The sequence below is a fragment of the Copadichromis virginalis genome, linkage group LG13, assembly GCF_057382275.1.
Source record: "Copadichromis virginalis isolate Kocher_CV1m ecotype Utaka linkage group LG13, C_Virginalis_male_GT1.1, whole genome shotgun sequence".
Classification (NCBI taxonomy): domain Eukaryota; kingdom Metazoa; phylum Chordata; class Actinopteri; order Cichliformes; family Cichlidae; genus Copadichromis; species Copadichromis virginalis.
The window spans coordinates 26085567-26107106 of record NC_140630.1 but is presented as its reverse complement, the minus strand read 5'-3'; the positions used below and the strand labels follow the sequence as shown (position 1 = coordinate 26107106).

The 21540-nt window shown below is 41.7% G+C and overlaps 1 protein-coding gene across 1 annotated transcript in view; it reads right to left on the bottom strand.

Moving 5' to 3' along the window:
* Positions 1-2486: 2486 nt before the first annotated feature.
* The window catches only part of LOC146695792 (cadherin-23-like), a 63033-nt gene continuing 43979 nt past the window's right edge, over positions 2487-21540 (bottom strand). Inside the window, exons 7-15 of the mRNA XM_085478559.1 lie at positions 13341-13405; positions 12313-12550; positions 10094-10199; positions 9802-9929; positions 6853-6925; positions 5811-5927; positions 5293-5405; positions 4992-5099; positions 2487-2684 (exon numbers count right to left, since the gene is read on the bottom strand). Coding sequence (XP_085334685.1) covers positions 2487-2684; positions 4992-5099; positions 5293-5405; positions 5811-5927; positions 6853-6925; positions 9802-9929; positions 10094-10199; positions 12313-12550; positions 13341-13405 — 1146 coding nt within the window. The remainder of the gene's footprint in view (positions 2685-4991; positions 5100-5292; positions 5406-5810; positions 5928-6852; positions 6926-9801; positions 9930-10093; positions 10200-12312; positions 12551-13340; positions 13406-21540) is intronic.

The window sequence follows — 21540 nt, the reverse complement described above, 5'->3', positions numbered from 1 at the left end:
TAGTATTGTCTTGCTGAAATATGGAAGGCCTTCCTGGATGTGAGCATGTGTCGCTCTAAAACCTGAATATACCTGTCGTCATTGATGGGGCCTTTCCAGATGTGCAAGCTGCCAAGCCAATAGGCACTAACACAGCCCCATACCATCAGAGATGCAGACTTTTGAACTGAGCACTGATAAGAAGCTGGATGGTCCCTATAGCGGCAACCTTCGGTCCTTCTTTGGCGCTTCTGCAAAACGTAAAGTTTCTGACTCGTGCTCTTGTTAAGTCTCTTGGATGCCTTCCGGTAGCAAAAAACGAGGCGAAGGAAAAAAGGGGCAAAATAAATGTTTTGCCCCTTTTTTCCTTCGCCTCGTTCTTTATCCTTCGATTTGTAAGGAAAATAAATGTTTTGCCCCTTTTTTCCTTACAAATCGAAAGGTACAAAACAAATGCCTCTGGTGGGAGCTCCGTTTATATTCCCTTTGTGTTACAACAAAAAATGACATTAAAACGGCGACGGTCAGAAAACCGTTGCTCCACGTCCTGCTTGCTTACCTAACCTTTTACCCACACCCCTCCGCATGCGGGTCAAATACACACCCCCTTTACGACATCCACCAACACTTTACAACAACAACAGACTAACAAAGCAGGATTAATTTATGGAGCACAGCATATTACATTATAACCTAAAATGATCAAGATTATAATAAAAACTTAAAGATCATGACAAATACTTAAATATGGCATGATGTAACTGAGTAAAATATTGGCCTGGACTTGGCTCCAACAGTCCCTGTTCCCTTTAATCCAAAGGAGTCAGTATCCATGTTTTACAAAAGGAATTTCAAATTTCAGTCAGTTTGACCACAGAACAGATTTCCATTTTCCCTCAGTCCATTTTAAAGTTTTGCCTCAGAGAAGATGGCAGTGTTTGTGCATCATGTTCACATACGGCTTCTTCTTTGCACGACAGAGTTTAACCTGCATTTGTGAATGAACCTTGTAAATGCAGACCTGTCTGAGGGCCTGGAGATCATGGACTGCACAGATTTTTAGAGACTTTTAATGATATTATGCACTTTAGATTTTGATATATTCAGTCTGCACAATGCTTCATCAAGGAAGATTCATCTGAAAATCTTCCACAATTTGTAGAGATAATTTACCAATAGTACCAGTAGTCAGATGGTAACAAAAAGAGGGAAATTAGTCCGAACAGAGGGGATTGCACTACCAGAAGGCAACATTGTAGACATCTAAAAAAGCTACAAGTACCTGGAAATTACAAAGGGAAATGGGAATCATAAAGAAGCCATTAGGAAAACTGCACCCCCCAAATACCTGCAGAGAGTAAGGCAAGTCCTGAAGAGTCAGCTGAATGAGAAGTAGAGGATCTGGGCAATCAACACCTATGCCCTGTCACTGATCAGATACCCTGCTGGGATAATAAGCTGGCCAAAGGAGGAGGTAGAAGCTACTGACATCAAGACAAGAAGCCTCCTCACCATGCATGGATTGTTTCAACCCAAATCCAGCACCTATGCACGCTAAGCGAACAGAAGGAGGCCGAGGACTAGTGAGTGTCAAAACCAGGATGTCCAGGATGAGACAACAAACATCCATGAGTACATCAGGAATATGACCACAACCGACTGCGTGAAAACCTCAGCCAGAGAGAGTGGTAGGGTCCTCAAAGAGGACCTGAGCTTGAAGGATAAAGACCACCAGCAGGGCGAGAGGGGAAATTCTTAGATTTTTACACGTCCTAGTGCATTACTGGGTTATAAAATGAAATCCATGTAACAAATTGTAAGGAAGGATTTATGATAGGACAGAGCATAAAATAAAAAAAGTGACTAAATTAGTCACTAAATAGTATTAAATAAAACAATAGGGATTAAACAAACTTACGCTTCTCCTGAGTCCTTTTTGAACATGACTATTATGATTTTCACTATTAATTTTTTCCTTGCATCATTTTAACATGTACAAAATAAACCCCAAATGCAATGGAATACCATTTTACAAAGCACCAGTCTTTTATTTTACCCTAAAAAATGAGAATCCAATGGGAAGTCCCTCAGGTACTTCAGCCACAGATGGCAGATTAAGGAAGGTTGGGTCATTGTCATTGAGATCCAGCAGGTTGACAAATACTGTGGTGCTTGCTGATGCACGCAGTGGAGGTGTACCACCTAAAGAGGGCGCCAAAGGGATAGATAAAGATATATTTATATGCACGCACACACACACACACACACACACACACACACACATACACACACACCATATCTCATGGTCAAAGGAGTTTATTAGCCACCGTAAAGAGTTTCATGGTCAACATAAAACTTTAGGAATGAGGCTTGGAGGAAGAGGCTCATCGCTGAGAACTGAAAACTATAACGTGATAATGAGACATTACAATTTAAGCTTGCTTTTGGATCCCCTGTAATTAATAGGAGCATTTTACAAGCACAAACCAACATCATACTGCAACACACTACTCACGGTCGACAGCTGACACGACGATAGTCCTCATAAGAACCGTGTCCCTGGGGTTTGTGCTTTCCCTGTCCAGTGTTACCCCACTGGTGCGGATCTTCCCAGTACTGCTGTTGATGGTGTAGAAAGGATTTTCTGGATTGATACTGTATATCACTGTCCCATTCTCCCCATTGTCAGGGTCCACTGCCAACACCTGGACACAGAAACCAGTAAAGAAAACCCTTTACTTTCATTTGCCTGAGCTCTTCAGACAGCTTCCTCAAAACCGTTTACTATACACACATATATCACCCACATATAGAGATATATAAAAAGCTAAATTAGTGGTTTACTTTGCAAAAACAACTTAAAGATGAAGGGATGATCTGCAACAGAACTTTTCTGATGAAAAAAGAAAGGAGGAAGAGGAAGGAGGAGGAACAAGAGAGGGAGGGAAAAGAATAACAGCAGCTGAGCATCGTGTACAATTCCTTTCAACTTTCTGAACACATCAGTCAGCTAAAAGAAAAATAGTAATGTCTCATTTTGTGACACAGAGTTGCGATGGGTGATGAATGCACGAAGCCGGGAGCCCAGCTAAAGCACAGGCTGATTTTTAAAGAGCTGATCAATTATTCAAAGCGCTGACTAAAAATGCTGGAAACTGGTTAATTGGTCATTAGAGGAACAAAGGTTTTGCAGGTATTTAATTATTAAGGGGACATGGTAGGCAGGCATCTCAGAGCCTCATTGATTAGCAACTGCACAGACAAAGGCAGGTGATATAAGACAGGGAGAAGTGCCTGACCGGGGCCCGTTGAAATGATCAATTCTGGCCCGAGCAGAGCACATTAAAAGATGGAGAGCAAATATATTAGCCTTGTCTATTGAACTGTGGTCCTCGTCTGACTGCAGAGAGGCAGAAAAGGGAATATTGTTTTGAAAGGCGATCTTCGAGGAGGCTTACGGTGTGTGTGTGTGTGTGTGTGTGTGTGTGTGTGTGTGTGTGTGTGTGTGTGTGTGTGTGTGTGTGTGTGGAGGCTGCAGCATTGATGGTGGGGTTCTCTGAGATTTGAGTGGGCTGATCCTTGCACTGGACACAGCGGCCAAATTCATCGGCTCACTGGACACCTCCAGGAGGACTCAGCAGGTGGTCTCTTGTCACCATGGAAACACTGGCTGGGCCAGGGATACACTGGGGCCAATTACAGGACTGTAAGCCTGGGTGGTCAGATTTATTGAAAAATGGTCAGAGGAGCAACTGTGTCTGTCCACTGTGCACATGGAGACACATACAGTATGCAGCGCAGTGCTGGATGCACCATGAAAGAAGTCAACTGATGAATAACTACAGGAGATTAGGAAAAAGTGGCAACATTTTAGCAGTGCAAAGCTTATCTACCATTTCTTTTTCTCCACCGTTTCTTCATTTCACTTTTTTTTGCACTGCAAGATGGGTTCTTGCTTATTTCTCTGCGTAGAAGCTGAATAATTTGCTTTGCGTATGACTGCGGGCTACATTTTAATTAGCAATTGGACTCCCTTAATTACACTCACTGATGCCTCTTTAATTAATGGACAATCAGGGCTTAATTAACAACAACACATTGCCAAAGACACCGGCAGGACAATGAGAGTTTGGGCTAATAGAGGAGTTTACTTTGTGATGACCTATGCATGACGGCCATTTGTCCATCGATAGCCGAGTATGTAAGCAGATCTATATTTCAAATGTTGTTCTTCAGTTAAAGCAGAAAAAAATGGATGATTCAATCTTCACACTTTGATCACTCTGTATCTGACACTGAGTATTTTTTTTTAAATTAAAAACACATCTTTGGCATGCGTTTTCAAAATCAGATTAATCAAATTAAGCTGCAAAATACTGATTCAAAACAGGAAAAAAAAACAAAAACGAATCAAATGACAGCAGTGCACCAATCAAAAGATATAAAAAATTCAGTAACTTACTTCTAAATTCATTCACCACCCGTCCTACACGAAACTACTCCAGGACCACAGTACTGACTTTCAAAGTAATTGCAGTCCCAACATGTGCAAAGTTCAGGCTTTTGCCCCCTTTTAATATTCTCGACCTAATTTCAAGTGGTTTTTTTGCTGCTATGGTACAGGACGTTTTTGAAAAAATATATAAAAAATATTCAAAAACATGTACATGTGTTCAAATGGTTAGAATTTCTTACTGTAATGTTAATAAAAAAAAGTCAAATTAGTCAAATTAGTCTGAAAACCTAGTGTTATTTTAAATAGCTCTATAATAACTCTCCTTCAATCACCGTGAAGGAGAGGTCAGAGGTCACACCCCACTCTACACCCCTAAAATATCAGAATTGATGTAATTGTGTTTACAGACAGAATGACACACATGCTAGTGAAAACATAACCGCGTTGGTGGAGATAATAAACATGTAATTTTAGTATTATTATTACAGTGTGCCAATGTTACTATTAGTAAGACCACCTAATGAATCAAGTTACAAGTTGGGCTAGAGACACTCACAGAGATGACATCAGTGTTGATAGGACTCATCTCAACTACGTTGGCATTATATGGCTCGTCTCGCCACATGGGGGCATTGTCGTTGATGTCCAGGATGGTGATGTTCACCTAAATTCAGCAGGAGAGGGAAATTATTGTCATTAACTGACTATACTGATGCAATATGATGAGCCAAGTCCGATTACTAGTACCTCATAGCTTTTATACGACAGAAAAAAAACATGCCATGGAGCGTCTATGCTGACGAAGCAGAATTTATTGATGTCAAATTATTGGTTGATGAGTGATATAAAATTGTTACCGTGGCAATCCCAGTCTTCTGCTGTGGGCCCACGCCTCCATCCACTGCTCTGACTATCAGGATGTACTCTGACTTCAGTTCACGGTCAAGCAGTGCTGTGGTAGTAATCTCTCCTGAAACACACATGGTATCAGATCAAAAGTGCCAAGAAAGGAAAAAGAAAACAACAAGAACAACAACAGCACACACTCAGAGAGTGCAAACCCCCGCAGAGACAGCTCACTTTACTTTAGCAAACAGTATTATATTTTATATGTATTCATTTTGTTTTATTTGTTCTTATTAAAGGTACTTTAAGAAGTTTGTAGAGTAGTAAAAAAAAAGATTTCTTTTTCTTTTGATGAGGATCGCTGTGGACACGGGGTGCAAGCCAGTCACAAAGTGCACAGAAGCAAAGTAACCAAAAAAAGGTTGTGCATACACAGATTTAAGTAAGCCATCACTTCCAGCATGATCTTACAGTCAAATCTAAAATCAGTTTTCCCTGGTACAAAGACACACCATGCACACACATGTACCTGAGCGTGAGTTGAGACGGAACTGAGAGGAGCCCTCCAGGGAGTAGATGAGTGAGGCCTGGCCAAACTCCCGCGAGGCGTCCAAATCAGTAGCATTCACAAGCAGCACAGTAGCCCCTGCAGAAGGGGGGGGGGGGGTTAGACATAAAGAAAGTTACAACTCACTGAAGTGAGAGACAGTATCATGGAGAAAACATGTGAAGTCTAGGAAAAGGGAAAGAAGGCAGGGATAGACGAGCAGCAGAGACAGACTGAAATGGCAAACACAGAGCTAGTGTCTTCACCGCCCCCATCCACAACTCGACTGATGGCATGACAGTGAGTGGGTTTATGGATTAGTGGATTATCAGCTTGTTTGGCACAGCCCATACTTGGCACAGACTTGATCAATACCCTGGCAGGCAGAGGGGATGAGAGGCTAGCCAGAGCCGCAGGGTTAGCCCTGAGCGCAGCCTTGCATCCCAAGCCTCGGGCCTTCAGCTCAGGGCCAAACACTTTAGACATAGTCTCCTAAACCTCGAGCCCCGGCCCAAGCAGCTCAGCTATGCGCTCCTTCAAAATCGGGCCCGAGGAATAAAAACTGGCCAGGATCTGGCAGAACTCGAGACAGAGAACAAGGCGGTCAAATATCTCATTTCCCTCTAGCGACTGGAAACTAATCTATTGTCTGGGATGAAAGAGTCTTTTGAATGCATGCATGAGAATGAATATAGCATCCAGTGATTTCCCTTGAATAGTCAATATCCTATTCTGACTGAGAATTTTAAAACATTATGCAAAATCAAAACAAATAAGACAGTGCAGGCCAGAGGATGGAAATAAAATAAAACATTTTAAAAAAGAAAAAAAAAAGGAAACACAGCCCCAAGACAGCAGAGCCATTTGTTGTATATCCTAATAGTAAGGCAATTCGAGTGAGTGGTGACTGTATGTGCAACACATGGTGTTTGTCTGGAGTGTTTAAGTGCTGTGTTGGCTGCGCCGACCAGAAAAATGTATTCTAGCAACTAAACTGTAACCCCAAACGTATGAAATGACTCACCAGCGATAATGTTCTCGGGGATTTTGATGATGTAGGACTGTTTGCTGAACTCGGGTGGGTTGTCATTTTCATCCTGGGGGAGGTACAAACATCAACAACAGCTTGAGTCAATGTGCTAAACAATGAGAAAATGCTAATGTTGCTTAAAAAAGAAGAGTTGCTGAAACTGTCGTCACACATTAACACTGAGATTAGCAAATTTGGGAATTAAGACAGTGAGAAGCACAAACGTTTTTAATAGCATCAGTGCTGGTGGAATCTCTTTGAAGATGGCTACTGAGCTGAAAGACCCTATAATATATTATTTTATGACTTCAAACACTTTGTCATGCCGGCTGCTGTTTTCACTGTCCAATCAGAAACTATTTTGTGGCTACTACACTAACTATCCCACCAGTGAATGCAATGTTAGGTGTTTTGTGGCTTTAGGAGAAAGAAAGTAGGCTGGACAATAAGTGGATTGATGCTCAAGCTGAGGTAGATATTAAAAAAGAAGACACTGTTGCAACAATATATGAGAAAATAGTTAGAAACATTATTATTATTGCTTCTAATGGCACTGCCTGAAGCAAAAGAGTAATCAGGGCCTGTATACTGATAGGAATCACGGACTAGAGCGTGCTACAGCTTCTGCTGAAAAACAGACTTTGTAAGAGTATTTACATTTCCTCACAACCTCCCACTCGCTGAATTAGACTATTTCACACCAACACATCCAGTTGTGTGGCTATTCACAGAGAGTTTCCCCACTGTGTGAGCCGCTGAGAAATGTTAACACTTTAACAACAGTCACTGGCACTATTATCTAGCTGGGCTCTGTGCTACGCTGGCGCAAAGCATTGTGTGTATGTGATGCTGCCAGCCACTGATAAACCCCTGTGGTGTGAGTCACGACACTGTGGAGGACAGCAAGAGAGAGAGAGAGAGAGAGAGGGAGAGCATAATGAATTTGGCACATCTCTCCCAGTTGTTTTACACAATATTTCTCTCTCTTGTAGGATGTGTACAGATATGATTACTGTCCGTGCATATCAAAGAATATTCCAACTGGATTCATCCATTCTACCGCCATTTTTTTCCCTCTTATGAACAAAAGGTTTCATGTCTAATTGATGGCTATCATGGGAAATGAGCTTAAGAGCCAGCAGAGAGACTGTTTATTAGTGTTGGGTTGTTCGTTATATTTTTACAGCTGTATTTATTGCACCTTAGCAAAGGTCAATATTCATTCTTTTTTTAGTCGACAAAAATACAATATTACACCTACAACCTGATTAATGTGAGAATTTGGACACATATTAGACAGCTTTCTGTGACCACAGTTCCAACGCGAGTCGTCTTGAACGTGCAAGCATGATGTCATTACTGCCTTTAATTAGGACATTTGAACGACCTCCGTTCACATCAGCATTCAAACATGGTTCAAAGATAACTTAAAAACCCAAAAGCATCATGAAATGAAACCATATAGGTGAAAATTTCCCGTGCATAGCATCACAATACGGTCTGTCATTACATTTGCAGGGAAACATGCATCAAAAGCTCTGAATCACTATCTTGTAGGATCAGAACCCAGAACCTCATGCAGAGTGTTTTCTTTCCTCCATCCTTTAATATATTAAAACATCTGTGATGCAGTGCGGGTGCGAGTAGACAGCTGTGACTTTTTCTAGTGCCTCAAAATAAGACATTTACTGATAAGACTGACAAGCGAACTGGAAGCTCAGATAGCTGCACAGACTGCGATAAAGCTGCAGACAAAGTTGCAGTGAGACACGGGTTAAAAGGATTGAGAAGGTAAACAGTGAAGGAATACTGAAAGCAATATGTAAGTCAGAAACATATGAAACAATCCACCAGATGAGGCTGGTGACACCTGTCACAAACTGCAATGTGGATTTTTATAAGTATAAGGAAGCTCTGTGTTCATTCACTACATATGATATAAGAGCTCTGTGGGCTTCTTTCCTATTTTTTAAAGGGTTTGACAAAAGTGTCTTAAAAGTGGGGAGACTGTAAGGATTTCTGTCGCAGGGTCTGGAATTAGAAAGAATCTCAGCTTTGATCAAAATAGTTACTATATAAAGAAGTTATTTACGTTGTGAAATATTAGTTGCAAATAAAGTCAATAAATGGGCATCTTTAAGTCTTAATGAATTACATGCAGGTTCCACATCAGCTAATCTTAAGAAAGAAAACAGAGGTTGAAGGCCGCTAGGGTACTAGTAACTTTTTTAAAGTTGTGTTTATAATCCTAAAAGTGCCAGCCGCTTAAGCATGCTGCACAATGGTAATGGGGAAATGCATGTTTTCTCTGATAGATTTAGCATTACTAACCTCTGTGACCTCTGTGCAAGCACTCTAGTTACACTGAACTGTTTGAGCCCTCTTAGACCTACCTTTCAGGTTTTATTTCCTGGAACAACTAACAAACCCCTGAACCCAGAACAACTAAACTTCAAATCACATCTGCTTGCGGGTTTGCTGTAAATAACTTTGGAAGAACAGCATTCAAATGTATTTGACATCCCGGGAAAAGATGCCATCCCGTTGGTGATAATGTGAGGTCAATAACATTTTTAGACATAAGCAAGGCTTCATAAAAGCTGCTATATGCCGATGGACAGTACATAGCAAGACGTGACAGTTGTTGCTTAAGGTCATTAGTCTTCATCTAAGAGAATGTACAAAGCACCGGATGGTAGAAAACGTTCACAGCTTGAATAAGGCTGCATACTTGTGATGTTTATATTTGGGTTATGCAGGTGGAAAACATGCTGAAGATTTAACCAAGTCAAAAGCTGTGTACTCGCAAAATACTGCTCTGTGTCTGCATTTGTTGACAGCTGTCAGCAAAAACTGCAGGAGGAACTGATACTTGAACCTCCAGTTGTGGCTGTGTGTCATTAAGTTGTTGCTGTTGTGTGTATGTTGCAGGGTTATACTTACAATCACCTCCACCGTAACAGGAACAGTGCTGTTGAGGGCTGGATTTCCCCCATCTTTGGCCATCACTGTCAGATAGATCATGCCCTTGGGAACCATCTCATAGTCCAGAGGTCTGATGACACTGATCACTGGAGGAAGGTGCACAAACATCACATCTTAGTAAAATTGCTGGTCAAATAATTATTATAATCCCAAATAATCCAAGCAAAAACTTACGTATAAACAATCCTTGGATATCTAATCTGTTTTTAGCTTAACGCGCACACTCTTAAACTCAACCACATCTGCGTACCTGCGTAACCTTCCACCATGATGATACGGAAGTAATCAGGGAAGGCCGACGCTGAAATGATGGTATATGTCAACACGTTGTTGGGAGGAGAATCTTCATCTGTAGCCTGTGATTGGGCACAAGGTGTGCGAGAGTAGACGATGTTAGTGACTTGTGGCTCAGTAGGCCTTTTTATACATCCGGTGTGTCTTAATGGTGGCAGACGTAATGCTGGAAGAGTGTGATAGCATGCTGGCTTAGCGGAATCAAAGGTGTGCTTTGTGCACAAAAGCTTCAGCTTTCTGGATCTGCTTTCTACACATGCATACAGTACATTACCACCTCCACTGCCGGCTTCAGGGCGGTACCTCAAAGCACTCTTATTTTGCCTTTTTACCTTTTATATGGAGCAGTGAGGTGTAATAATGGTGGGGTTTTCCCACCTTGAAAAGGGAGTGCAAAAGAAGCTATTGACAGGCAAAGTCTCGCAGAGTGCGATGGGACAGATGTTGCATTAGACAGTGATAATATTTATGACTATATGTCTGCACAGCATGGGTGTTTTTGAGTCTGAGTGTATATGTGCAGCCAGGAAAGTGTCAGTCAGCGTCGATATGTTATTGGACAGATTAAAGCTGATTCTGGCTATTAGTGGCGCAGGCGTCAATACTGGATGAACACCAACCGAGCCTAGACAAGCCAAGCAGGCAGAGGACAGATGAAACTGTACTTTGCAGGTCTAATCCACAACAACAACAACAACAATGATGACACCCCCTCATTATTCTCGAGTTGGCAGGAACTTAAACACGAGTCCTCCGGCTGTGAGGGGAGTCTACTGGGCCCTCACTGGCATCATTAGAGGCTGGACAGGCTGTCAAAAACACTCACTTGTTTCCCTCCATAACACAAATCTCTCCTCTTTGATTTAACGCCAGAGTGTTGAGTAAGCAATACCTTTCTTCCCCCACAACTTCCTAAGCTGTGGCTTTCTCTTCCAGACCGTCTTCCTCTATCAAATTCCGACAAATAGTTTTGCATTACCACTCAAAGGTAAGAGGAGTTGGGGGCAGCAAATCAAATAGATGAGCGGCTAAGGAAGCAAAGGAATAAGGAGTGTTGAGAAAATGAAAAAAGATTTAGCTAGAAAGCATAAGCGCAGTGGTAGGAGGCACAAATCTCCAAGGCAAAAAGCAAACAACACAAGAGCCTCTCTTTGCTTTGTCTCTCAAAACACCCTCTCCTTCTATTTCAGCGTTCTTTCGTTTCCTCCATCCCTCCCTGTTTTCCTGGAGTACTCTGTATGTGCGTGCGCGCACATTTATTTGTGTGTGCACAAGAGGTTCCAAGGCATACTGCTGACACACACAATTATGCGACCGGCTCCCTCCCTCCCCTTCCTCCTGAGGCGGCGTATTAATATCAGCAGCGTTTAAGGTTAGCTCAGACTAATCAAACACAGCGAGCCAAAGCACTGAGCCTGGCCATCAGCTCGGTTCCCACAATGCAAAAGGCAAACTGCCATAGTGTAACCGTAGCAGCGTAAAGCCACAAGGGATGTAATAATCTTTCTCTTGTGGGTGCAATCAAAGCAAACACTGACCCACTGGTTACCACTGTGCCTGCGCACCACTGCCTTATGTGTGGCAGTGACTGATGGCCAACACAGTAAGCTGACCTGTTCTTTTTGGATACAGTGCAGACAAACATATTACTGCGTGATTACAGTAACAGAGAAGGAACACGGAAGAAAGACGAGAAGGGCAGCAAAGCCAAAAGGTCTGGGAGTCAGATTTGTGGTGGGGTTTGAGTGAGATTCTGTATAGCAGGGTGTAGTTTTTATGTGAATGTACCAAATAAGTGCAAGAGAACACGGGGAAATATTCTGTCTCAGTGCTCAGTGTGTGGAATAATTTCATTTCAAATCAATAATAAATAAACATTATTTTTTATCTTACAACGTAGTTTGTTTATTGCAACCAAACAAACTGTTGCTATGCGGCACTTCAATACCATTATGGATGTTGATCTTAGTCTCGAGTGTTAATATTTAAAACCCGCGATGGTCACAGGTGTATGTTTATGGGGTATTTTACAGCAGCTATAAACGGGACACGTTTACAACACTGTCTTGTAAAGAGCATGTAATTTTGCCAACAAATTGTACAGTAAGCATGCTTTAAAAACTCCACCGCCTTTTGTGTGTAGGTGCTTCTTCGACCTTATGCGTTTATAATCACCCTGATTCGTGCCACTGACTGCACAGTCTGTTCGTTCTCTCGCAGAGAGCCCACGTACGCCTCCTTTTGGAAGAGTGGCGCGTTGTCGTTGACGTCCAATACGTTGACTCGGACCCTCCCTGTGGTCTCCTCCCCACCGCCGTCCTTCGCCAGCACAGTCAGCGTGAAGCGGCGCATTAACTCATAGTCAAGGCTGGCCTGCAGAACGACCCAGCCTGTCTCTTCGTCAATTGAAAACCTGCAAGAGAAAAGTGAGGTTAGAGGCCCATTTTTTTCCTCCCTGTGACTACAAGTGCACCGCACTAACTTTATTTCATAAGATTAATATGGCTAGCTCTGGCTGTAAGCACAGAAACCCCCAACACTGTCCCACGGACCACTCTCTACCACAGGAAATTTACATCTTTGGACTATAGCTCCAAAGGGGCCAATTAATTCTGGCAAGCAGCCCCTATGAAACTAGAAATCCAGAGAGTAGTTAGAAAATGACACAGCTCTGGGTGAGAGCCCAGTAGTCCCATGCAACTGGCACCCAAATCTTTTGTTTGTGAAAGGGAGCCAATCAGGAGAAAGCTGGCTTAAGAGATGGAGAAGGTAGCTAAAGACAGATTTTAAACTGTCATGCAAAGCTGCTCAAATATATATAATACAGAGTTGTGAGCAGGGAGGTCCCCGTATTGTGTTAAATAAATAATTAAATTATTTTGTTAAAGACAGAAAAATATACATATTATAGGAAGCCACAGTAATGGTGGTCTTTTAAAACACTGGCGATTATTAATGAGTGAATTATGTGAGTGTTAGTTTTTCTAGGTGTTTGTGGCCTGAAAAGAGCAGACGTTGAGATAAGCGCCAGACATTGTTGTAGCTCAGCTGTCTCTGGTGATGCTGTGTGCCAGAAACAGTGCGGTACAATTGTTAACAAGGGGCCAAATAAATGAAAAATTAATGTGTTTGTGTGTGTGTTTTTGTGTGTGTGGACTGATTGACTATGTGTAAGTGAGTGTGTGTGTGTAGCTGTGTCTTACTGGTCTGGCTCATCAGTGAAGTAGTACCGCACAATCCCAAAAGTGCCTGCATCTCCGTCTGTGGCCTAGACGGGCAAAAACCCCCAAAAAACAAAAAGAAGACACACATTTAAAATCATGTTTATTTTTGTTTATTTGCTTCCCAGTAAAGTTTTACAGTATGTTCAGTTCCTGTCGTTTGTCGATTTAAATTTTTTATCCTGACTTTTTTTTTTTTTTTTTGCTTCTCATCCACTTTAACTTTTGAGTCACTTTCAATTTCAAGCATCATTTGGCTAAACTATTTTCATGTGGAAAAAAAAGTTTTGTGCCATGTGTCTGTGTACCTTGATTTTCTGTGCTGTAGCCAATTAGGAAGGGAAGTTAATGTTGAACTTTTGCGACATGATAGCAAAGACACATTATAATCTTTTTTTTTCACAAACCAGCCATGAAATATTCATCCCATTCGAGACAATGTATCTGTTATGCTATTCCTCTGCATACATTTGTGCCTGTCTGTGTTGAAGTGTGGGGCAGCATGAGCTCACTTGTCATGACTGCACTTTGCTCCTTTTCCTAAATTTCTCACTCTAACAGCTGTCTATGACTCTCTGATAAAACATGAAAGCCATGCTTCACGCTCCAAAGGTGTTGATTGGATTAAGTCTGATGGGAGGAGTGATACATTTTCCTCACCCGCATGACCCGCAGTTGCCTTAAAAGCAACAACAATTGCTGTCATAAGTTTTGCAGATAAAAGGGGTGTCAGAAGAAATACCATAGAAAGAGCAACACTTTTAGAAATCTTGTGCTTAATGAAATGCCACATTAAAGCAATCTGTCTTTGAAAAAACACACACAAACACACACGCCTGCTTGTGTACACGTGAACTGGCGTTGTGTTGGCGCTGATGGATCGAGGCTGGAGAGGGTGTTGTAATAGAGTTTCACTTGAGTGCCTCTACAGTCAGTTGAAGGGCCAGACTCAAACGTGTCTGCAGCCTGCTCTGTCAACCACAGTGCTGGTCTCTGTGATTCAGTGATGCCCCGATACCGACCTTATTATGTGGACCTCTGCGTACACGTGTGTGTCCAGAGTGTGTGCTTTTTTTTTCTGGAACGCAGCTGTGACATGTCCTTGTGAGCGCGGATAGCTGCAGCTATCAATGTGTTTTCCACTTCCTTCTAAAAATTACCCTATGCTGTTTAGCTGAAGCTTGTAATTTCACAGAGCTTCGAGTACATTGTCCGGGATGGCAAATCGATGTTTCTTTTTAATGTCCGAACGGCCCTTTCTCAGTTGTCAAGTGTAATGGAGCACATCCTGCTGAACAAGTAGAGAGCGGGTTGCTAAATACAAACGGAGTGTTTGGAAATCCAGTCAGGTTCTAATGTTAACCTTTGAGTTTTCATCTATTGAGTCTGAATGACTTCATCATTTAATGCCGCTCAGCTGGCTGCCCCCCCCTTCTCCGTCTTTGCATTCCAGCCCATCCCTTCTCCACTATCTTCCCCTTTTGCCTGCTGTCTTTTCCTCACTTTCCTCCCTGCATCCGAGCGCCTTTCCACGTTCTCCCCTCTCCTGCACGTATCTCCCTTAGCACACCCTTGGCCCTCGGTGCCTCCCTCCCTCCCTTTGCTCCCAGGTGAGTGACAGGCCCATAAGTGCTCCAATGATAGTGGCAGGGGTGTTAGCGTGACAGCTATCGAGGCAGTGACAGGAGCCCGAGCCCAGCCTGGGAGCCAATGTCGCTTCTGCTGCTACAGCCGAACTGCTCTCGCTACGACAGACAGACAGACGGGGCAGAGCGAGAGACAGGCAGGGAGAAAGAGAAATGAAGAGAGGTAGACGGCATCCACTCCCGTCCAGTCATTCACCAGCCAAACAATCGCCATGGTCCAGTCACTTTGCCAACTGTATGTCAAAGACTTTCAACTTTAGCCACAGAAGGCCCTCAGCAGATGGACGGCAGAGACTGGTTGGCAGAGGGATTTTGCAGCCACTTAGCATCCTGGGAATCGGAATCATTGACACCAGTGTATTATGCACTTGCCCCTCGTTGCCATGGCAGCTTAAACTTCTTTCTTAGTCAGTGAGTTGGAGGTGATAGAAAAGTTGAGGTGGGGTGCACAGGGAGAGAGTGAGCGTAGGACTTAATGAGGAAAGAAATGACATGGAAATAAAGCTGGGCAATGTGCCTTACTAATGTGACTAAAATCCTAGCAGACAATTACAACCACCATTTAAAGTGCAGTGATGGTTCACGCGGATAAATAGTTTTCATGCTAATGGATTCATGAAACACGACTTTTTAGGGAGCCACTGAAATAACTGAAAAGAGAAAAACTCAAAAAGAAAAAAAATAAACTGTAAAGGAGGCATTCTGGTAAGTGAATGCTGTATACCAGGATAGCACAAAACACTTTAGGTATATCACTACTGTGTTCTACTACTGTGTACAGACTATGGTGCAGATGTACTGATAAATACCGGGCCTAGACTGTAACAGCGCTGAGGAGGAGGGCACTGAGGTATCAGAGTCAGCGTCCTGATCAGAGTCCAAACTAAATTGTTAAGAAGTTTCTGCACAAAGAGTCACAGTGCTGCTGATTGCCACTATAAACTCTGCAAACCCTAGGGTCCTCAGGCAGTAACTACAAAGAAGAAATTAGTTCTCAGTTGACCAGTTTGGTTAAATGATGTGTTTCTTCACATCACAGGGGCAGAGCCAGTAGGCAAACACAGTTCTGTGTGTGTGTGAGTACCTGTGTATTTACCTTTGTATTTTGTATTGGATGGTGTGTGTATGTGTGCGCATATGTTTGTGAACATGTGAGAAGGATACACATGGACAGAGATTCATAGGTTCATTCAGTTTTGAGGTAAAAATGCACCCAAACCATTTACAGTATAAACAGCTATTATTACACTCAATTGCTTTCAAGAGAAAACGGAAATGAGAGCTTCCCCTCAAGGATGGCTGAGAGACAAGGCTAGTCTGTGTGCGTATGTGTGTAAGTTAGGGCTGGGATTGAGGGAGTGGGGGTTTGCAGGGCCGTTTTCCTTAGCGAGGAGGTTAAAGCTGCACGGGCTTCTCTATCTTGAGTGAGCTAAAATTTGAATTGATTGGCTACCAAAATTGCTTTTTCTGCAGGAGCTTTGGAGGCATGGAAAAGGAAACCAATTACTGCCTGTCAAAGCATGCTGTCAAAATAGAGATGACCCCCAGTCCCAACACAGACAACCTCCTCTGTCTCAGTGTTGCACACCTAAACACAACCACAAAGAAGGGATAGCAAATGCGGACCCACATGTGCACATAAACAGTAAAAGTAAAGCTGTCCAGTCTGTGAGAGTGACTGTGGAGGAGGCGGTCCACAAGGTTATCGTCCTGAACTTGGGTTCCTCTGCTCTGGTTAGGTTTCCACACTACTGATTGTGGCAAAATCATAGATTAACATTCATAAATGCTACGTAAGAATTAAGGCCCAGAGAACAATCATTTAATCAAACACTCCTACATCATTGTGAATACTTAAATCAGTACACGTACAGTACGTTACATGTACAATGTTCTTTGTGAATAGATAGTGCTAAACAGTTTTTAGTGTAAATTTGTGCCTTTTGTTTTACACAATGAATATGGCGCTTACAAAGAAGACGAAGAAGAACCTCTTTTGCCATCTCACTATATACGATATATAATTAAAATAAAAAAAACATGATAATTTAACATCCATGTCTATTTTTCTATACATAAGTAAAGTGAAAAATGGACATAGTTATATATAGTTATAAATAAAAGACAGAGGTATTTTCAGGTCTGAGACGTAAAACCAGTACAAGGTGTCTTAAAACTGCACTTTTTTTTAAAATGACCAGCAGGTAGTGAGTCCTCTGGATGCAAAAAGGGTGGTATACAAGTCTTTGGTAAAACGGCCATCGGCTTCCTTGTCTGTAACCTCAGGCTCATTTATCACGTTGTTAGGCAGTAAGCGTGTAGTGTCGGTTTCACAGTCAGATCGCATGACGCATCCTTTTTCAAAATAAAATGGCGATGGTGAACCGTACTTCACTAACTGTCAAAATATACTTCATTAAAAGAATTCTGTCACAACAGCTCTGCTTGTTAATCATCAGCAACAAACTTACAAACCAGCAGTCAGAAGTGATTAAATTGCTTTGAAATACTGTATACACATGTCACATGGTAATATCTTTTGATATGGCCATGTGGTCCACATAATAAGTGAAGATGCCCTTGCTAAAGTTTAGGAACTCCACAATCAACATTACGCAACTTCTTTAATGAACAGATTAATGCAGGCTGTAGTGGTCTAAATTAATCAGATCTAATTGACATTAAAAGCTTAATTAAAGCCAGTGTTTCCTGTGTTGTGCATTGGTGGAGTAATGTAAGTGAACTTACACTACAAAGTTTGGGGAACACCGAATTGCTTTGTTCAACTTGAATGCTGCTTTCTGGAACTTGAAATTGTATAAGCAGAAGTAAATGGTTGGATGGATGGATGGATGGATGCAATGCTACTGCAGACAGGAGAAACAAAATCAAACTAAAGCTGTTTCATCATACATATAGGTGCATTATTAACATTATTTAATTTAAGTTGTTTTAAGTTACAGAACAATGTAATTCCATCCTTTAACAATCCTCTAAAGAACATGGATTTAAAAAAAATTGGCGAGCTGACTTAATTATTCTGTAAATTAACATCAACATAACTGACAGGGGACAAGTCAACAAGTCACATTCCAACCGAAGACGTGTGAAAAAGTGAATTAAATAATTTAAATGTAATTTAAATAATTTAATTAAATAAACAGGTGTTGGCTTTCACTCAGATCTCTGTTTCTATGCCCACAAACTAACATGGGACCGTATAGAGCCTGTCTGTGTCTCTGATCAATTCTACAGAGCAAGACTCAGCAGAGCAGCAGCCTGGAAAAAGCACAGAAACTCAGATACCACGTCGGGGCTATTCAGACATGTGTCCAATTAATGATCACATATCCTGAACATCTACTGACTCAACACTCCTGTGACTGAGCTAATGAGTGAATTTTATACATTCTTCTTCACTTTCATATCGGACACACGAAGCTGTGCGATAAGACACAAAACTCAAACCCCAACAGCAAAACTGAAATGAAATACACCTCCCCTCCTCGGATCGCACTAGGACTGACCGCTCCTCTCTCCAGCTGTGACCTAGAGCACCTGCTTGGGGTTGATGGGAGCTGTGTGTGTGTGTCTGTGTGTGTTTTTCATGGCAGACACTTTAGTGCAATGAAGATGGCGAGTGTACATTTACGACTGCTTTATTTCTTCAAACCATTAACAAGCAGGTGGGGGTGCTCAAAGCAACCGCCGCCTGCCGACAGGATTGAACTGCCTGCTTCTATTATCTCCTGACCACCCAGATAACAGCAAGACAACGGGAACGAGAAAGAGATAAAAGTTTAACGCTTTTCTAACAATGTCTCCAACAAAGAGGAGGGGATGTTTTCACGGCACACTGTGGCAGCTTGCAAGATAAATTCTGTCTTTGCATGAATATGTAGCCACTTTATCATTTTCCATATGTAGACCTCTGGAAAAGAAGTCTGTGAAAGTGAGAAGAGAAGCGAGGAGTAAGACAGAGAAAGAGAGATGACTCTAGTGTGGGCATAAGCTATAGACAGAGTTTGAGCTTAATGCAGTTCTCAGCGTCTGGCAGCTTCACTTTACCAGCAGGTCTTGATTTCCCCTCCTCTGTCTCCCTGTGTTCCTCTGGCCTCAGTGATGAAGGAATGACATTAACACAAGAACAGGGAGGATGTAGAGACACGATAAAGAGTAAAGAAAACTCTACAAAGGTGATGTATGCAAAGGGAAAGACAAAAATGTGTCTATAAATAAAAGTAGTAGAACTGAGGTCAACAAATTACACAATGACAATGGCAACAGCAGAAAAATGCGAACAAACAAACAAACCAAAAGTACTTTTAGATTTTCAGTAGTGATTTATATAAATGTAAAGTGAGCATCATAGAATTTAAGCTAAAAATATGTTAATTTGAAACCTTCTTCTTGAGTCTTGTATTAAAGATACATTATTTTCACATTTTATAGACCAGCTAATGCTCTGACTAAACATCACTTGTAATTTTAACACCTCCTGTGACCAAAAGCTTCCAGTTCTTAACAAATATTTCAATATTGTCCAGATAAAAATGAGCCAACATAGAAATCAAACTGGAACGGGAGCTTATAGTGTACCAACTCCTGGAAAGCACTCGCTTTTCATAACTCTCAGCGTCTGTCGATTCACCCTCTGCGCCGGACTCCCATTCACAGCCCATTTCACAATGTCAGGACACCCATGATGAGGGCCCCATTATTAACAGAAACTCTGTATGAGCATTCAGTAGCAGGAGAGAGCTGGTTTTCACCCCTTTTATTACAATAATGAATTATAATTGCTGTTGTGACTATTACCCTAAAAAACGCCTGTCTAAACAGTAGCGGTGGGTTCATCTGCAACTGTAATTTAAAACCACCCACTTGAGGCATTTATCACTGTGCCTTAAAACGCAGAGCATCTGCACAGAACTTGTAAAACACACATCACGGGAAGGTTACAAGACAGAAGGAGAAAGCCGCTAATACCAACTATACGAGGAGAGAAGGGGGAAGGCAAACTCCAGTATGCATAATGTGCATATTTTCAGTGCTCGGTGGATAGAAAGCACGAGCACTAGAGAACGTCATCCAAGCAGAAATGGGCAAAGAATCACAGAGCGAATCAGAGCAACACCTGAAAACCATTAGCAATCTAATGGTAAAACAGAAAAAGAGGAAAAAACAACAAGAACTGAGGGCATACGATAAATAAGAAATGAAAAAGGCAGATTTTCTGAAACCCAAGGAGAGGAAAAAAAAATCACAGTGATTCACTGATACGAGCAGCTGCTTGGTTTCCCCAGGGTAAGGAACAGACAGAAGAACAGAGCGAGAGAGGGAGAGAGAGAAAAAGACCCAGACAAAAGAGTAAATCACAATAAATATTTATAATGATAAGTAATGCTGCAGACCATAAATATTAAAGAGCCGCTGCTTTTGCGCATGTGTGTGTGTGTTTGTGTCTGTGTATCAGTGCGCGCTGGTATGTTAAGCATAAGTGTCCACGGGGATGCAGGAGCGGACACTGAGTAATGCATTTACTAACATTGTGCATAAGCTCTGATCAGATGAGCTATGAATATTAACCCAAAAAAAGCATTTCAGATTGGCTGTTTGGCACTTCTTTTCTTTTTTTAAACAACTAGGAACCAACATGCATACATTCAATTAGCATAGGTATAAAGAATTACCCGCCCTCTTTACATACAAGCCACTTTCAGCACAGTATTAATATGCTACACAGATACAAAAACATTTTCATTCTTAGGAAGCACAACAACACAACAAGCAAGAGAGAAACTACTATCAGTCTCTATGTAGTAAAAAAGTAGGGGATGAATCTTGACTGGACGATCCTCCCTGTTATTGTTGTTCCTACATGGCAGATCCAGACTGTCCTACAGCATTACAGAGGGTAATTTCTCACTTTATTGCAATAGCAAAAATGTTTTCAAACTGAATGAGCCTTTTTTTGACCAATAAAAGAGCAGATTCAACTCCGATACTAATCCAGGCATCATGATTGTCTAAAAAAAAGCTTTTCTTCTTTTCAGTATAATGATATTACCTCATTGCTGTCATATAATGACAAGAGCTTTCTAAAAAGCTTAAATGATGCTTAAAGCCAGGTTAACATTATTATTGTTGAGTCCCTAGGCGGGCACATATTCAGGTAGATACAAATACAAAGACTGTATGGATCAGTGAATTTTTCGGACATTTATGATGTTCCTTAAAATTATGTAAATTAGCTGGCTGATACACCAATCAGGTATCACACTATGGCCACTTAGAGGTGAAGTGAATGACACTGATTATCTCTTCATCATGGCACCTATTAGTGGGTGGGATATATTAGTGAGCTAATGAACATTTTGTCCTCAAAGTTGATCCTTTAAAAGCAGGAAAACAAAAGCACAAGTAGTAAGTCAAATAGTAATGGCTTCACAACTTGGTCAGAGCATCTCCAAAACTGCAGCTCTTGTGGGATGTTCCCAGTCTGCTGTAGTCAGTATCTATCTAAAGTAGTCCAA